The sequence below is a fragment of the Pelodiscus sinensis genome, chromosome 20 (genome assembly GCF_052426305.1).
Source record: "Pelodiscus sinensis isolate ZL-2025 chromosome 20, ASM5242630v1, whole genome shotgun sequence".
NCBI lineage: Eukaryota > Metazoa > Chordata > Testudines > Trionychidae > Pelodiscus > Pelodiscus sinensis.
Window position 1 is genome coordinate 19,381,493 of NC_143071.1, and position 15,511 is coordinate 19,397,003.

Below are 15,511 nucleotides of genomic sequence, written 5' to 3' on the forward strand. Positions count from 1 at the left end.
TCCCCTGCCCCTCCTTCATTCAAACTCCTCTCAGACCCCACACCGTCTTCTGTACCCCAATCCCCTATCAGAGCTCCCTTCTGCATCCAACCTCCATCCCAGTCCCTGCACCCACCGTAGAAAATGACAGCCCTTGACTCCCTCCTCAAAAATTATTGCCCAGCCGGCCTCATCTGACCTCCTGCCAAGCACAGGTCGGAGTCCCTCACCCAGGGATTCCTGCATCCAGCCCAGTGATTTGTGTCTGAACTAGACCATCTTGATTTGAAGGCAAGAAGGAAAGGAGAGTCTCCCGCAGCTGGTCTCTTCCTTCCTGGGCTGTCCTGGCTAGCAGCCCCATCCCCACCCGATGGCTTGAGCTTTCAGCAGAAGCCGTGAGTCATGAGGCTAGGAGAGAGTTTTTAGCTGGACGTGAAGGGATAACTCCAGCTATTTATTTGCTCTGTCATTTTTTGGAGTTCTTTCTCCCTGATCTTCCCCTTTGACATCCTTTGTTCTTTCTTAACTTTTACATAATCTCTGAGTCACTCCCAGCTCTGTCTTTCCTCCTGGTCTTTCTTCTTAGAACCTGCACTGTTAGGCTACCAAATCCTCAGGCTGCAGTTTCTTTGCTGACATGGCAAACCAGTCCATGCATCGCCTGACGGCCATAGCACCATCTGCTCCAGCTAGATGTGAGCCCAGCAAACTAACCCATTGTGGTCTAAAGAGTAGAGCAAGACATGGGGAGCCAGGACTCCTGAGCTCTGCTTCTGGCTGTCCTGTTGATTTTTTGCTCTGTGCCTTGGGCAAGTCACTTCACATCTCTGTGCCTGTACACTGAGGGTGAATGCTGGCCTCTCCGGGTTGTTGAGTCAATGAAGTGCTTTGATGGTATGATGGCTTTAAAGAGCCCAGCTCTATTCTGTGTGTGAGTATGTGTGTTTGTAAGAAGCCTCCATCAAATAATTGTTTGTCTCACGTGCTCCACCTTTCTGACTCCTTTCAGCCAGCAGCATCATCACCTTCCTGCAGCCCGCCTATTCTCAGAGCCGCTTTGACCAGGTGGCCAGAATCCCGGTGTTTCGGGAGATCTTGGAAAGCGCCAAGTCCCAGGTCACTTACAGAACTCGGGATCTCACCGCCAAGGAGGGCAAGGTAAGGGCTGTGCTCCCTGGGGCTGGTGGAGGTGGGCACAGTGGCATGGAGCCCAACAAGCAGGGACCAGTGATTACACAGTCAGAATGAACGCTCACTACTCTAGAGTGAGGGAAAGATGTGATCTAGAAGTCTGAGCACAGAATGGGAGCCAGGAACTCATACGTTCTCTTCCCAGGTCCGTCCCATCAGGTTTGCTTCTTGGAGGCCTGGGCTGTGGCTAGCAAAAAGGTTGGTCTTTTAGGCATCTTGACCAGCCATCCAATATGCTTGTGACAATGGACTGTATGGAAAAGCCATGATAAACCAGGAAGTTCCCAGCAGGAATCAGGCGCTGGTCATATGTTGTAGCAGGGTCAGCTGGGAGAGGTCCTGCTAGACGTGGGCTATACTGCAGAAGTGAAAGAGGAGTGTGTTTGTGTTTATATTGCATGAGAAAAACACCATGTGAGTTCCTTTCTGAATCTGCTACTGTACTGAGCAATGTCTCATGGATGTAGTGTGGGAAGGGTGTGGTAATGAGCCATGTTCCCTGGATGCAGTGTGGGGAAGGGTGTGGTAATGAGCCATGTTCCCTGGATGCAGTGTGGGGAAGGATGCAGTAATAAGTCATGTTCCCTGGATGCAGTGTGGGGAAGACATGTTGGGTGTCACAAGGAGGAAGGAGAAAATTTGTTCCTCTTGGTTTCTGAGGACAGGACAAGGAGTAATGGGCTTAAAGTGCAGCAGGGGAGGTTTAGATTGGACATTAGGAAAAAATTCCTAACTGTCAGGGTGGTCAAATATTGGAATAAATTGCCAAGGGAGGTGGTGGAATCTCCCTCTCTGGAGATATTTAAGAACAGGTTAGATAGACATCTGTCAGGGATGGTGTAGGTGGAGCTTGGTCCTGCCTTGAGGGCGGGGGGCTGGACTCGATGGCCTCTCGAGGTCCCTTCCAGTCCTATTATTCTATGATTCTATGATTCCCTGGATGCAGTGTGGGGAAGGATGCAGTAATGAGCCATGTTCCCTGGATGCAGTGTGGGGAAGGATGCGGTAATGAGCCATGTTCCCTGGATGCAGTGTGGGGAAGGGTGTGGTAATGAGCCATGTTCCCTGGATGCAGTGTGGGGAAGGGTGTGGTAATGAGCCATGTTCCCTGGATGCAGTGTGGGGAAGGATGTGGTAATGAGCCATGTTCCCTGGATGCAGTGTGGGGAAGGATGCGGTAATAAGCCAAGTTCCCTGGATGCAGTGTGGGGAAGGATGCAGTAATAAGCCATGTTCCCTGGATGCAGTGTGGGGAAGGATGTGGTAATGAGCCATGTTCCCTGGATGCAGTGTGGGGAAGGATGCAGTAATAAGCCATGTTCCCTGGATGCAGTGTGGGGAAGGATGTGGTAATGAGCCATGTTCCCTGGATGCAGTGTGGGGAAGGATGCAGTAATGAGCCATGTTCCCTGGATGCAGTGTGGGGAAGGATGCGGTAATAAGCCATGTTCCCTGGATGCAGTGTGGGGAAGGATGTGGTAATGAGCCATGTTCCCTGGATGCAGTGTGGGGAAGGATGCAGTAATAAGCCATGTTCCCTGGATGCAGTGTGGGGAAGGATGCGGTAATAAGCCATGTTCCCTGGATGCAGTGTGGGGAAGGATGCGGTAATGAGCCATGTTCCCTGGATGCAGTGTGGGGAAGGATGCGGTAATGAGCCATGTTCCCTGGGTGCAGTGTGGGGAAGGATGCGGTAATGAGCCATGTTCCCTGGATGCAGTGTGGGGAAGGATGCGGTAATGAGCCATGTTCCCTGGATGCAGTGTGGGGAAGGGCGCGGTAATGAGCCATGTTCCCTGGATGCAGTGTGGGGAAGGATGCGGTAATGAGCCATGTTCCCTGGATGCAGTGTGGGGAAGGATGCGGTAATGAGCCATGTTCCCTGGATGCAGTGTGGAGAAGGGCGCGGTAATGAGCCATGTTCCCTGGATGCAGTGTGGGGAAGGATGCGGTAATGAGCCATGTTCCCTGGATGCAGTGTGGGGAAGGATGCGGTAATGAGCCATGTTCCCTGGATGCAGTGTGGGGAAGGGCGCGGTAATGAGCCATGTTCCCTGGATGCAGTGTGGGGAAGGATGCGGTAATGAGCCATGTTCCCTGGATGCAGTGTGGGGAAGGATGCGGTAATGAGCCATGTTCCCTGGATGCAGTGTGGGGAAGGGCGCGGTAATGAGCCATGTTCCCTGGATGCAGTGTGGGGAAGGGCACGGTAATGAGCCATGTTCCCTGGATGCAGTGTGGGGAATGGCGCAGTAATGAGCCATGTTCCCTGGATGCAGTGTGGGGAAGGATGCGGTAATGAGCCATGTTCCCTGGATGCAGTGTGGGGAAGGGTGCGGTAATGAGCCATGTTCCCTGGATGCAGTGTGGGGAAGGGCGCGGTAATGAGCCATGTTCCCCGGATGAAGTGTGGGGAAGGGCGCGGTAATGAGCCATGTTCCCTGGATGCAATGTGGGGAAGGGCGCGGTAATGAGCCATGTTCCCTGGATGCAGTGTGGGGAAGGGTACGGTAATGAGCCATGTTCCCTGGATGCAGTGTGGGGAAGGGTACGGTAATGAGCCATGTTCCCTGGATGCAGTGTGGGGAAGGATGCAGTAATGAGCCATGTTCCCTGGATGCAGTGTGGGGAAGGGCGCGGTAATGAGCCATGTTCCCTGGATGCAGTGTGGGGAAGGGTACGGTAATGAGCCATGTTCCCTGGATGCAGTGTGGGGAAGGATGCAGTAATGAGCCATGTCGTGGACGCTGTAGCTGGAGATGAATAAGCTATTTAACATGTTCCTTCTTCTCCTCTCCTAGGACTACGTCTTCACAGAGGGCGACTTGGTCTTCCAGCCTGGGGAGACGCGGAAGGAGGTGCAGGTGCCACTGCTGGAGCTGACTGAGATAGACGCCCTTCTGCAAAACCGCCAGCTCAAACAGTTTTCCATGGATCTGCTCAACCCCAAGTACGGCACCAAGATCGGCAAATACCCACAGACCACGGTGACCATCACCGACCCAGGTGGGGATGCTGCCAGCGAGCCGGGCTTTTCCTGCATTGACAGCTTTTTGTGCCATGTCCTGCCGGCAGATTGAATGATGCTAGGCCAGGAAAAGCAGTGTGAGGCGTGGGATCGTTCCAGTGCGCCACACCAGAGACGTGTATAGATGTGTGGTTTGAGTTTCCAGAGATGTTCCGTGGGCAATGCACTTGCTTCAGCGTGCACCAGAGCTGAGCCTTAGGCCCAATTGGACAGCTACCTTGTGTGGTTAATGAGACAACATGGCTGAGGTGACCTTTTACTGGGCCAAGATCGGCTGGTGAGGGAGACAAGTTTTCTCACTTACCCAGAGCTTGGGAAAAGGACTCAGAGTGTCACAGCTCTGTACAAGATGGAACCGATTTGTTAACTTATTTCAAGGGACTATTCACAGAGTGGCCCATTAACACCCATGAGCCAGTCACAGGGGGAAGGCAGCTGGGGAAGGGGTTGTTAATGGATTACAGATTATTGTAATAAGCCATAAATCCCGTGTCTCTGGTTTTGTGTGCACCTACAATTGATCAACAAAATGTGTTGTTCATGGGTGCTTAACCCCTCCCCGTGACAAACATTTTGCCATGGCAAGTACAAGTGTAGACGTCGCTTTGTCAGCATGCAAGCGCTAACACCGCTCACGGGGGTGGAAGTACATTGTCCGCAAAAGTGCCGACAAACAGCATTCATGCACCGATTTTTTTGTGTTGCCAAAAGCTGGGTAGTGTGGCCATAGCCAAACCATAGCTTCAAGTGCATAGGTTTTAGTGACTGGCGGAATAGTGAGTTGAAGCTCCCTGCATCTTTTGATGGTGTTGTGCAGCTTTCCTTTGAGAATGAGGTCTGACAAGTCCGATACAGAGAGGTCACTTTGTGAAAAGTGCGCACCCACACGTGACTTTAAAGAGTGTAAAGAGAAGCTAGATAATTTCATGGAGGTTAGATCCATAAAAGGCTATTAGCCAGGGGATAGAATTGGTGTCCCTGGCCTCTGTCTGTCAGAGGCTAGAGAGGGATGGCAGGAGACAAATCGCTTGATCATTGTCTTCGGTCCACCCTCTCTTGGCCACCTGGTGCTGGCCTCTGTCGGCAGACAGGATACTGGGCTAAATGGACCTTTGGTCTGACCCAGTACGGCCATTCTTATGACTGTGATTTTGCCTTTTATCTTTTTCCTGTGTGCATTCATGCGAGAGCATAGTGATTGTCTTGTTTCTCCCACCTAGTCGTGATTATGGCAATTAGTGGCTTGAATGAGGAATGCCACATGTTGTTATAGGCACGAGTAGGACCCCTGAACCTTCAAAGGTGTGTTGTGAGAGGGTTGATCACTGTAGTCATACAGGTTTTGCATGTTGTGCTGGTGTATTTAATGTTATAGTTTTGGTTCCCTCAATGGTAGGCATGTGCATGGACAGCATCTCTGGTCCAGGGACCAGAGGAGTTGGAGCGTGTCAGTTGCAAACTGAACTGGAATTGGCTTCTCTGTTTTCTTTCCCTGTGGATCTAGGGGCAGGTTAGCAGTGTTTTGGGGGGAGTTGGTAAATCACATAGGACTGACTGCCCTGTTGATGCTTGAGTCCAATTAAGGGGATCTGTGGGGTTTAGACAGGGCTGGCAACAGACTTTGCTGGGCCCTGGGCAATGTTGGAGGGGCATGGCACTGGAGCCCCAGAAGGGGTGGGGCCTCGGTCAAAGTGGGCGGGGCTAGGGACTAGTGTGAACCTGCCAGCCCTTAGTGCTGCTTGGACTGTGCCGTGCAGGGCTCCGTGAGCAATTTAACAGGCCTAGGGCTCCAGCCACTGGTGCCACTACAGTAATGGTGGTGGTGGCCTGGGGCCCTGGGCCCTTTTAAATTGCCAGACGCCAAGACAGCTGCTCCCTTTGCCCCTCTCCCCATCAGCAGCCCTGGGTTTAGATACCTGAGCAATCAGGGGCCCTTCCTGAGTGAGCCAGGCTATCTGGGTTGTATGGCTAATGGCAGGCCCTATGAGAGAGCAGCACAGGGGTAGAGAGGGCTAAAGTCATCATTAGGGATGTACTTAATGCTGTCATGGGGCTTAATGGAACTGTGATCCAAAGGAGAAACTGCTCTGGAAGCATCATAAATTGTACAATGGAAAAGCCAAGAGCTCGCAGAAAGCCAAGCCAAGCAGGCGGCATATTCTCTCATGCACATCTGGGTCACAAGCCCCATGGGCATCACAGAAGAGGCAGAGTGGCTCAGTGGCTAGTTTTGGGGATTGGACACCTGGGTTCTATTCCTGACTCTTACGCAGGTTTGCAGTGTGACCATGTCGCATTGCCTCCTCCTGCCTCAGTTTCCCTTCTCTGCTACTGATCTGCTCCTCTGACCCTAAAAGCCTGATGGAGCCGGAACTGGAGAAGAGGGATGGTGCGGGATGGTCACTGACGCCCTTGTGGCATTTCGCTCTCCCACTGCAGAGGTTGTGGATGGCATGCCAATCCCCATTGGCTTGGCCCAGCTCTCTCAGTCTCCCAGAGGCAAGCTGGGTGCCCCACTCAACCCGAACGCCCAGGCTCTGAGCTCCAGGAAAATCCGCTTCAACTGGTTACCGCCCCCCGGCAAACCCTCAGGGTACAAGGTAAGGGATGAAAAGGTCCCTGGGGCAGGCGTAGACATCCCGTCATCCTGGGGCACCAGGGCCACACCAGTCCAATGATGGCCATCCTCCAGTGGGGGAGCGGAGAGAAGGGGCTGGCGGGTCGGGGGGTTTCGTGGGTGGACAGGAGTAGGATGTCCTGGGTGGATTCTCTCAGAGAATACTAGGACTGGAAGGGACTTCGAGAGGTCATCAAGTCCAGTCCCCTGCCCCCATGTCAGGACCAAATACTGCCTAGACCATCCCTGATAGACATTTATCTAACCTACTCTTAAATATCTCCAGAGATGGGGATTCCACAACCTCCCTGGGCAATTTATTCCAGTGTTTAACCACCCTGACAGTTAGGAACTTTTTCCTAATGTCCAACCTAAACCTCCCTTGCTGCAGTTTAAGCCCATTGCTTCTTGTTCTATCCTCAGAGGCCAAGATGAACAAGTTTTCTCCCTCCTCCTTATGACACCCGTTTAGATACCTGAAAACCGCTATCCTGTTCCCCTTCAGTCTTCTCTTTTCTAAACTAAACAAACCCAGTTCCTTCAGCCTTCCTTCATAAGTTGTGTTCTCTAGACCTTTAATCATTCTTGTTGCTCTTCTCTGGACCCTCTCCAATTTCTCCACATCTTTCTTGAAATGCGGGGCCCAGAACTGGACACAATACTCCAACTGAGGCCTAACCAGCGCAGAGTAGAGTGGAAGAATGTCAGATCTTATTCCAGTACAATAAGGGAAAGTCAGCGAGGGACTTCTCTCATACGAAACCTGTCTGTCTGTCTGTCTGTCTGGGGTGGCCCTGGAGTTTGTGGAAGTGAAAGAACATGTGGCTTTAGGGAGAGGCAGGCACGGTGCCAATCTTCTCTGCACGCCTTTGTCCAAGAGCCTGGATTTTTAGCTCCTGTGCGTCCTGCTACTCCAACCCTCCACCCCTGCAGTTCAGCCACTGCTCCTCATGCCTTGCCTGAAGCACACCCTGCCTGACAGCCCGCAGCCCCAGCACAGCTTTGCCAAGGCACAGGGACCTCAGCCTGCAGCACCTGCCCTTGCTGCCTCTCTCCTGTGCAGGGGCAGCTAATCGTGCCCGAGTGCTTTCTAGCTTCCTGGAGTGAAGCCCCTGGGGACTCAGAACTCCTTCCCTTCGGTGGGAGGTTGCATTTCTCCAGGGCGGACAGGCCACGGTGTTCTCGCTGTGCTCCCAAAGAGGTGTTGGGAGGAGGAGGAGGGATTAGCAGGCAGAGCTTCCTACCAGCGAAATCTGTCTCCCAGGGAAAGTGGGTCCAACCCCATCACTTAGCATAGGGAAAAGTAGCCTCGGCAAAGCTCCAGAAAATGCATGGCAGGGAACAATCCAGTGCTGGGTGAGGGCTGGACTAGATGGTCTGTGTTGAACGTACGGTGACCCCGCTCCCCGTGCAGGCTGCGCTCCACATAGGCCTTCAGTGGTGCCTGGTTTTCTCTGGGGTGCATTGCACCCTGCCTGGGCATCATGCACGTTACTCCAGGCGGCCGAGGCAGTGGGCTGCATGAAATTTGCCCGTGGTTTATACTGGCTCCTGGCGGCTGGGAATGAGGAGCAGGAGGACTGGGGAGCGGAGACGTAGTTAGGGTTTTCTCTTTCCTTGCAGGTGAAGTACTGGATCCAAGGAGACCCCGAGTCGGAGGCCAAGCTAATCGAGTCCACAGTGCCCTCGGCAGAGCTGAATAACCTGTACCCCTACTGCGACTATGAGATGCAGGTCTGCACCTACAGCAGCATGGGCGAGGGGCCCTACTCTGACGTCATCCACTGCCGCACCCTGCAGGAAGGTGAGCGGCTTCCTGCCTTGTTACCACTGGCTGCTGCAGTGTGTGTGGGGATTCGGGCCCAGCGAGCAGCTGATGTGGCCAGAGGACATGCCCCACATATGGAAGGCTGAGGCCTCATGGTAAATGTCCCCAGGACAACTTGGTCTTGTAAAAGGCACAACCTGGTCGTCTTCTGCCCAGGCCTGGGAGCCAGTTTGAGGTTCTGCTCCTGGCTCTGAAACAGCATCATCTGTGGCTTTGGCCAAGTCGCCGAACCCCTCCCGCCCTGTCTGGGGATCTCCTAGTGTGTGTGCTGCATCTGGGGGCGAGCCTCCCGGCTTGTACTCTGCCTGTAGCCATCGCTTTCCTGTTGCCATGCGGGCTGGAGCTCAGGCTCTGACACCCGGCTTGAGAGCCTGAGCTGCAACATCTATCCCGCTTGTTTTAGCCCGCCAGCCTGAGTCTGTGGTCCTGGCCTAGGAGACTGGCTCCCTGTCACCTTGTAGAAGTGTCCGTCTCAGGCCTGCCGACAGGGAGACAAAGGGGACAATTGTCCTGGGGCCTACAGTGGCACCAGCTGGAGTCCCAGATCGTTTAGCATTGCTGCTGGAGCCACTCTGAGGGCCGGCGTGGGGCGGAGGGGCTGGCTGCATAGCCTCTCCCCACTTCAGTCCAAGGCCTCGCCCCTTCTGGGAGTGCGGAGTTGCCCTCCATATTGTCCAGGGACCTTGTTGGCTCCCCTGACCTATCCAGCCTCATTTTCTGAAGTGCTGAGCACCTTGCATACCAAGTGCATGTCCAGGTATTATCCTGTTCTTATCACTGGAGCCCGAGCCCCTGTGGTAATGGCGCTATTCCCCTGCTGTTCCCACATGGGGCGGGGGGGACTAATAGTTAATGACAAAGTGAATGTGGGGTGAGTGTGTTACAAACAAGCTGGGTGAGTGTATTACAAAGGGCTGTCAGTACAAGAGCTGCTCAGACCCTCATAAACTGAAGAGTATTTGCTTCTACCAATCTGAACATCTTACTTCATCTTGTACTGCCCAGGTCAGGAGCTGGGGCTAGCTGGTTTATTAAAACTTGTCATAACAGCAACAACAAGCAGAAGGACCCAAACAAATAGAAATGTGAAATATTGGTCACAGGACTCCTGTCGCCCAATGGCAGCAGGACGTCTTATGAAATTCTGACAGGAGCTAGAGGAATAAGGGATGTTTCAGTTCACTGGCAAGTCTGAAAATCAAAAATACAAAATAAAATAAACCTGGGGGCTTGGGTTGGTTTGACCCAAAACATAACATTTCACTTTGGTTTCAAGCATTTTAAAAAGTTTTTGATTTAGTTTTTATTGAAATTGACAGTACATTTGGAAGCAAAAGGTCATTTTGAAATGAAAAATCAAAATGTTTTATATTTCAAGTGCTGAGGTAAAAGGTTTTGACTCTTTTTAGTATTTGGGGGGGCAAGAGGTATCAAAAATATCCAGCAAAATCACCAAAAATGTATGAGACATTTGCAAAAGAGCGATTTCACTCAAAAAATGTTGCCCAGCTCCTAGTTGTGACCTCACCTATCACCCGCTTTGTATGACTCCTCTTTGTTACTGTGCTGCTGAACACGGTGGGCTGCGGCTCCACAAGTGGCAGAGGAATAGAGAGGCCCAAGGGGAATGTCTGAGGATGATGCAGTGGGAAGATGGCCGCCCTGTGTGAGACCCAAATGGCACGTTTTGTGCCCTTCCATCTCTGGTCTGTGGCTGCCAAGACTTTTCCTTCTCTAGGGGGCCAACTGGAAGGAACCAAATGGGGGGAGGAGAGGAGAAGACAGCCCATCATGGACACGGGCAGCAATAAGCATATTGGAAGGGTCTAGACTAGGAGTGGGCAAAAGGGGCCTCTGCGAGTTGATTTGGCCCACAGAGGCCCTGCCACTCCCCAGCTGATTGGCCTGGGGGTGGGGGGAGTGTGTGAAGTTTCCTCCGCCCTGCCCCCATATTGCAAGGAGCATCCGACGCTTAGAAGTGCCATGTGCTTCTGGTGCGCTCCCCTGCCCCCAAGCCTTGATTGGCCTGAGGGCAGAAGGGGGAGTGCACGAAGTCTCTTCCCACTGCCATGGACATGAGCACCTAGGGGGAACCTCCGGGAAGGAGAAGGGGGGAGCAAAGGCACTCTGCCACCCCCAAACCAATCATGGTCTGTGGGTAGGGAAGCAGGGAAGTATCATGGCCCTACCCCTTCCACGTCCCTTCCGGTGCAGCCTGGGGCCACTTCAAACATTTCTGAAGTGGCCCCTGGCAAAAAATTGTTGCTCACCCCTGATCTAGACACCCTTGGCTTCAGGACGAGTTTTCCAACACCTTGTAAACCAGCTGGGGTAAAATAAGCACGTGGTGGTGCCACAGTCAGTCAGGAGATCTTCCCAAATTGAGCCAATCGAGCCACGTTTCCCTTAGTCATGTCCCATCACCCCCACCCGGAGAGAGCCTGCCCTCCCCCTGGCTTCTTTCAAACCCCGCCTCTTTCTTCTTGTTCCTGCTAGTTCCTAGTGAACCTGGGCGTCTGGCTTTCAACGTCGTCTCTTCCACTGTGACGCAGCTGAGCTGGGCTGAGCCGGCTGAGACCAACGGGGAGATCACAGCCTATGAAGTCAGCTACGGACTGGTCAACGAGGACAATAGTAAGAGAGGGCTCCCTTGCCGAATGGCCCCATGCAGGCGTCTTTGTGGGACTGCGATGATAAGACCAAGGCAGAAACAGCCAGTCACTGCTCCCAAGCCAACTGTTGGGAGCAGGCCCTGTTACGATGAGTGAGGGAGCACAGGCTGGTGGGGAGGTGGGTGGGGATGGGACCCAGAGCCCAGGACAGGAGCTCAGTATTAAGGGCATGGTCCTGTGCACCCACAGCTCCCATTGACGTCATCTGACTTCACGGGGTGGTAGGGATGCTTCTTGCCTTGACCAGTCTAGGGATTGATGTCTTGGTGGAACAGGGAAGCCCCCTGCTGGAGGCCCATTTCTCTATCAGCTTGTGGAGTTCCACCCAGGACAGCTGACTGCATGAACAGGAACAGCACCCACCTCTGTCCTGACACCCACGGCCCACCCCTCATTGAGTGTCTTGGGCTCAGGGGGCTCCCTAGACCTCTCCAGACAGGATCTAGGAGGTGCATTCAGGGAATGGTGAGGAAGAGGACAGAGGTACCGGTGCAGGGCTGCAGTGCAGATGTCATCTGGGAGCGAAGCCCAGTGACAAAAGCAGGAGCGAGCCCCATGAAGTGGGGTCGGGCTGAGGTCTCCCACTATGATGCCTAGATGTGGGCCCAAGCCACGAAGCTCAGATGAAGAGCCACAAAGTGTGGCGGGTTCTGTCGGTTTGACCCATTGATACAGGCCAGCTGTGAAGTGAAGGCCTGGATCTCGACCCTGCCTGGGAGAGTTTGGAGCAGGAGGTTTGGCTGTGGCCTGTCTCTGGGCATTTCTTAGCGCGCAATGGCAGGTGACACCCCTGCTGTTTGTATTGCTCTTATGAGACAGCCTGACTCCTCCAGCGGGTTGGCATGGAGGGCCCTAGCTCTGCTGTGAGCCCCTAGGACTGCTGCTCTGCTCAGTGCCTGTACCCCAGCACTGCTGACAACCTTAGGTGCCTCAGGGAGGCTGCTGGCCAAGCAACAGCCCCATTGTACTACTTTGTGAGCGGGGTCAGAACTCCAGAGCCGATGTGTCCTTTGGTCCCTGGACAAGTGATCTCTCCCATCAGTCTGTGGCAACCCCTCTGGATGTGTTGGGAGCAGTGTCAGGGAATCTGGTGGGGGTGAGGGGGTGTCGGAAGCAATGCAGACGCTAAACGCTAGTGCGCTACCTGTATGACCACAAACCAAAGGGGGTGCGTGCAGAGGGGGCAAGGGAGCCGTCACTAGGCCTTTGTGCTGTCGTGTGCCGTTTGCCCTTTCAAACGGGAGAGCAAATACAAGGGAAGGAGGCAAGAGAAGTGGGTGTGAGAGAGATGACCCCCTTGGGTGGGTGTGTGCTTCCTCGCAGTTCCCATTGGGCCTGTGAAGAAGGTGATGGTTGAGGAGCCGAAGAAGCGCATGGTCCTGATTGAAAACCTGCGGGAGTCACAGCCGTACCAATACACCGTGAAAGCCAGGAACGGAGCCGGCTGGGGGCCTGCGCGAGACGCAATTATCAACCTTGCCACGCAGCCCAGGCGTCCAATGTCCAGTAAGTGCTTTTCCTGGCCTGTGTGCAGGGAGCCGGGCTGGCGAACTCTCTCCCTCCCTCTCTGTGTTCTAATGTGTCTGTGTCCCTTGAGGTGCCTGTCACTGTGGTATCTGGGTGAGGGGGGGTCCTACTGGCAGGGGAGGGATCTAACCTTGCTCACACAAGCAGCGGGTTTAACGGTGCTCTCTGCCTGCCACTTGTAGTTCCCATCATCCCCGACATCCCGATCATTGATGCCGAGGGCGGGGAAGACTACGACAGCTACCTGATGTACAGCGCAGACGTGCTGCGCTCCCCGACCGGCAGCAAGCATCCCAGCGTCTCCGATGATTCCGGTACGTGTGTTTGGCAAAGAGCATTTTGCTGGTTTCTCTTGACAGCTTTGAACACGGGAAAACGAACCTTCCAAAGTGTGATTTACTAGCCACCGGTGGTTTTGTTCCTCATTCTGCTGCAAAGGCAGAGAGACATCCCTGCCCAAGGCTGAGCTGCCACCTTGCTTCTGTGCTGCTGCCCTGAAGAGCAATGGGCGCTGAGCCTCCTCCACCAGGCAGGGTTGGGTGGGAACGCAGCATCCGGAGGTTGGGCCTCTTGCTGTGAGATTAGGGTACGGAGCACAGCTCCTAGCTCAGTGATGGGCCTCTGTGTATGGCCCGCAAAATGTTTTATTTGCTGTTGTCTACACGCAGGGTTAACAGATTCTGCTGGTTTCTGGCCACGTAGGATTTTTTCCTCCTGGTATTACTAAAATGATGCTCATGTCAAGCAAGGGCCTGTGAGGACCGTGACTGTACGCAACACTGAGTGTGAGAGCCAGGCGCTCCCTCTGTGGCTAATCACAGCACTGCTACAGCTCAGTCGGCACCCTGCAAATCCTAGATACCCAATTACAGTTAGCAAAATGCTCTTAACCTGGGGCACCGTCTTGGCTCTGACGATCTTGCTGCCCATGGAGATGAAGGAGAGCCATGCATGTGGCCCACTCACCAGCTTAAGTTGCTCATCAGCTCCTGGGGTGATTTCTTAGTTCAGCCATTAGGTTAGGGACCTCACTGGGTGATGGAGCAGAGACATTTCCACTAATAGCAGCTTGAGACCCAGAAGGACTCTTCTGGCCCATGGTGTCTTGTTCTCTCCCATCATGCTCTGGGGGTGTCCCACAGGCCGTGTCAAGGCTGCGAGGGTGAATGTGGCAGAGGCTCAGCTTGGAATGGAAAGAATGAAAGTGACTTGCTTTGTGGTGCTATGGCAACCAGTCTTGCTGAGGCATCCTTACAGGGGGCTTAGATTGGTGCTCCCTGCCGTGTGCCCTCTCTTTCTCTCCACTTCGGGGCTCAACGCATCCTTGCAGAGAGCGGCCCATGGGCATTAGGACAGCCACGCGGTGGCCAGCGTGGTGAGCTTCGTGGAGTGAGGAGGCCTCTCCTGAGTGCAGAAGGACAGTTCTACCCAGCAGTGTCTGTGAGGGAACAGGTGGCATTGGGACCACCAACCTTATTCTCAGTCTTGATGGAAATGGGGTTGGAGCTCTGGTCTCTGCAGGGCTGGTTGTCCTGTTCCCTCCATTCTCCAGCTCTGTCCCGTGGTCTCTGCACAGCAATATCCCACCAGTGTAGAGAAGGGTTTGTCACAGGTGGCAGATGCAGCTGCTCTTAAAGATTGACCCCACAGTGTGCTGCCGGCAGCCCCATGGTGGCAGGTTCCCCACTTTGCCCCGCAGGCCGTGCCAACACGAGTACTTAAATTGTTCCAAAAGGCTCCAAGTGGAAATATGTGCAGCTGCTGGGGGAGGACTTGGACCTTCGCCGCATCACCTGGAGGCTCCCAGCCGAAATGATCCCCCGCCTCTCTGGCAGTAGCTGCTTCTCCTCAGACACCGAGGGCCTCCTCCGTGAGGATAGCTCCCTCTCTGAGCTGTTGGACACCGACACGGCCAGCGGCAGCCTCACGAGGAGCAGGACGCCCCAGCCCCAACCAGGTGAAGGCTGGCTTCTTCTGCAGTGAATGTCGTGTCTCGTCCTTCTCTGAGCCAAGAGCGTGGAACTGGGTCCTGCCCCCTAATGCCCTCTCTGTACTCACATTGGTGTTGGCACGAGGCGCTCGTCCTATGTAATAGAGCCTGCTTGCAAAGTGTTGTCATGGTCTGTCTGTCCGGAGAGTGCCAAGGTAACGCCCGCCTTGGGCATGGACTGGGAACCTGCTAGGAGCTCGCTTCTGCGATAGGCTCGGACCCTCAGGGGAGAAGCCGATCCACACAGTAAGAACAGCCACTTCCAGCAGGCTGCTTCCCATCATCAGTGACTGCGCTGATTAGTATCCTCCAGGTTTCCAGTGCAAATCTGCAGGACTGCTGGTCAGAGAGCAGCTTCTAGGAGGTGCCTGATTTCTGCTGCCCCTTTGGGTGGTCACTTGTGAGGGGCTCGTAAATACTGATAACGGCAGGGTTTGCTTTTCAGGTCTGGCTGAGATGGGCCCCGATGTGAAACCCGTGGCGGCCACCTCCTCAAACTGGCCTTTCTTCTTCTTTCGTTAAGACCCATTATAAGCACATGCAGGAGTCGGGAGATCTGACTATTAGGACATGGGAGGGGGGACCTTAGCAGCCCCCGACAGGCTGAGCTCTGGCGTTACCTTGGGCACAGTGGGGCCACCTGGCATTGTGAAGGGGGAGCAGGGCCCTGTTTGTTCCC

At 54.0% G+C, this 15,511-nt stretch overlaps 1 protein-coding gene across 4 annotated transcripts in view; it reads left to right on the forward strand.

Moving 5' to 3' along the window:
* The window catches only part of ITGB4 (integrin subunit beta 4), a 69,092-nt gene that overhangs the window by 39,357 nt on the left and 14,224 nt on the right, over positions 1-15,511 (forward strand). For 3 of the 4 annotated variants that reach the window (XM_006136437.5, XM_006136438.5, XM_025178106.3), the window contains exons 26-32: positions 989-1,137; positions 3,972-4,176; positions 6,638-6,798; positions 8,439-8,619; positions 11,140-11,277; positions 12,639-12,821; positions 13,025-13,156. In XM_006136437.5, coding sequence (XP_006136499.2) covers positions 989-1,137; positions 3,972-4,176; positions 6,638-6,798; positions 8,439-8,619; positions 11,140-11,277; positions 12,639-12,821; positions 13,025-13,156 — 1,149 coding nt within the window. Of the gene's footprint in view, positions 1-988; positions 1,138-3,971; positions 4,177-6,637; positions 6,799-8,438; positions 8,620-11,139; positions 11,278-12,638; positions 12,822-13,024; positions 13,157-14,577; positions 14,800-15,511 lie in introns of all 4 variants that reach the window. The other variant, XM_075903654.2, reaches the window with a different exon arrangement.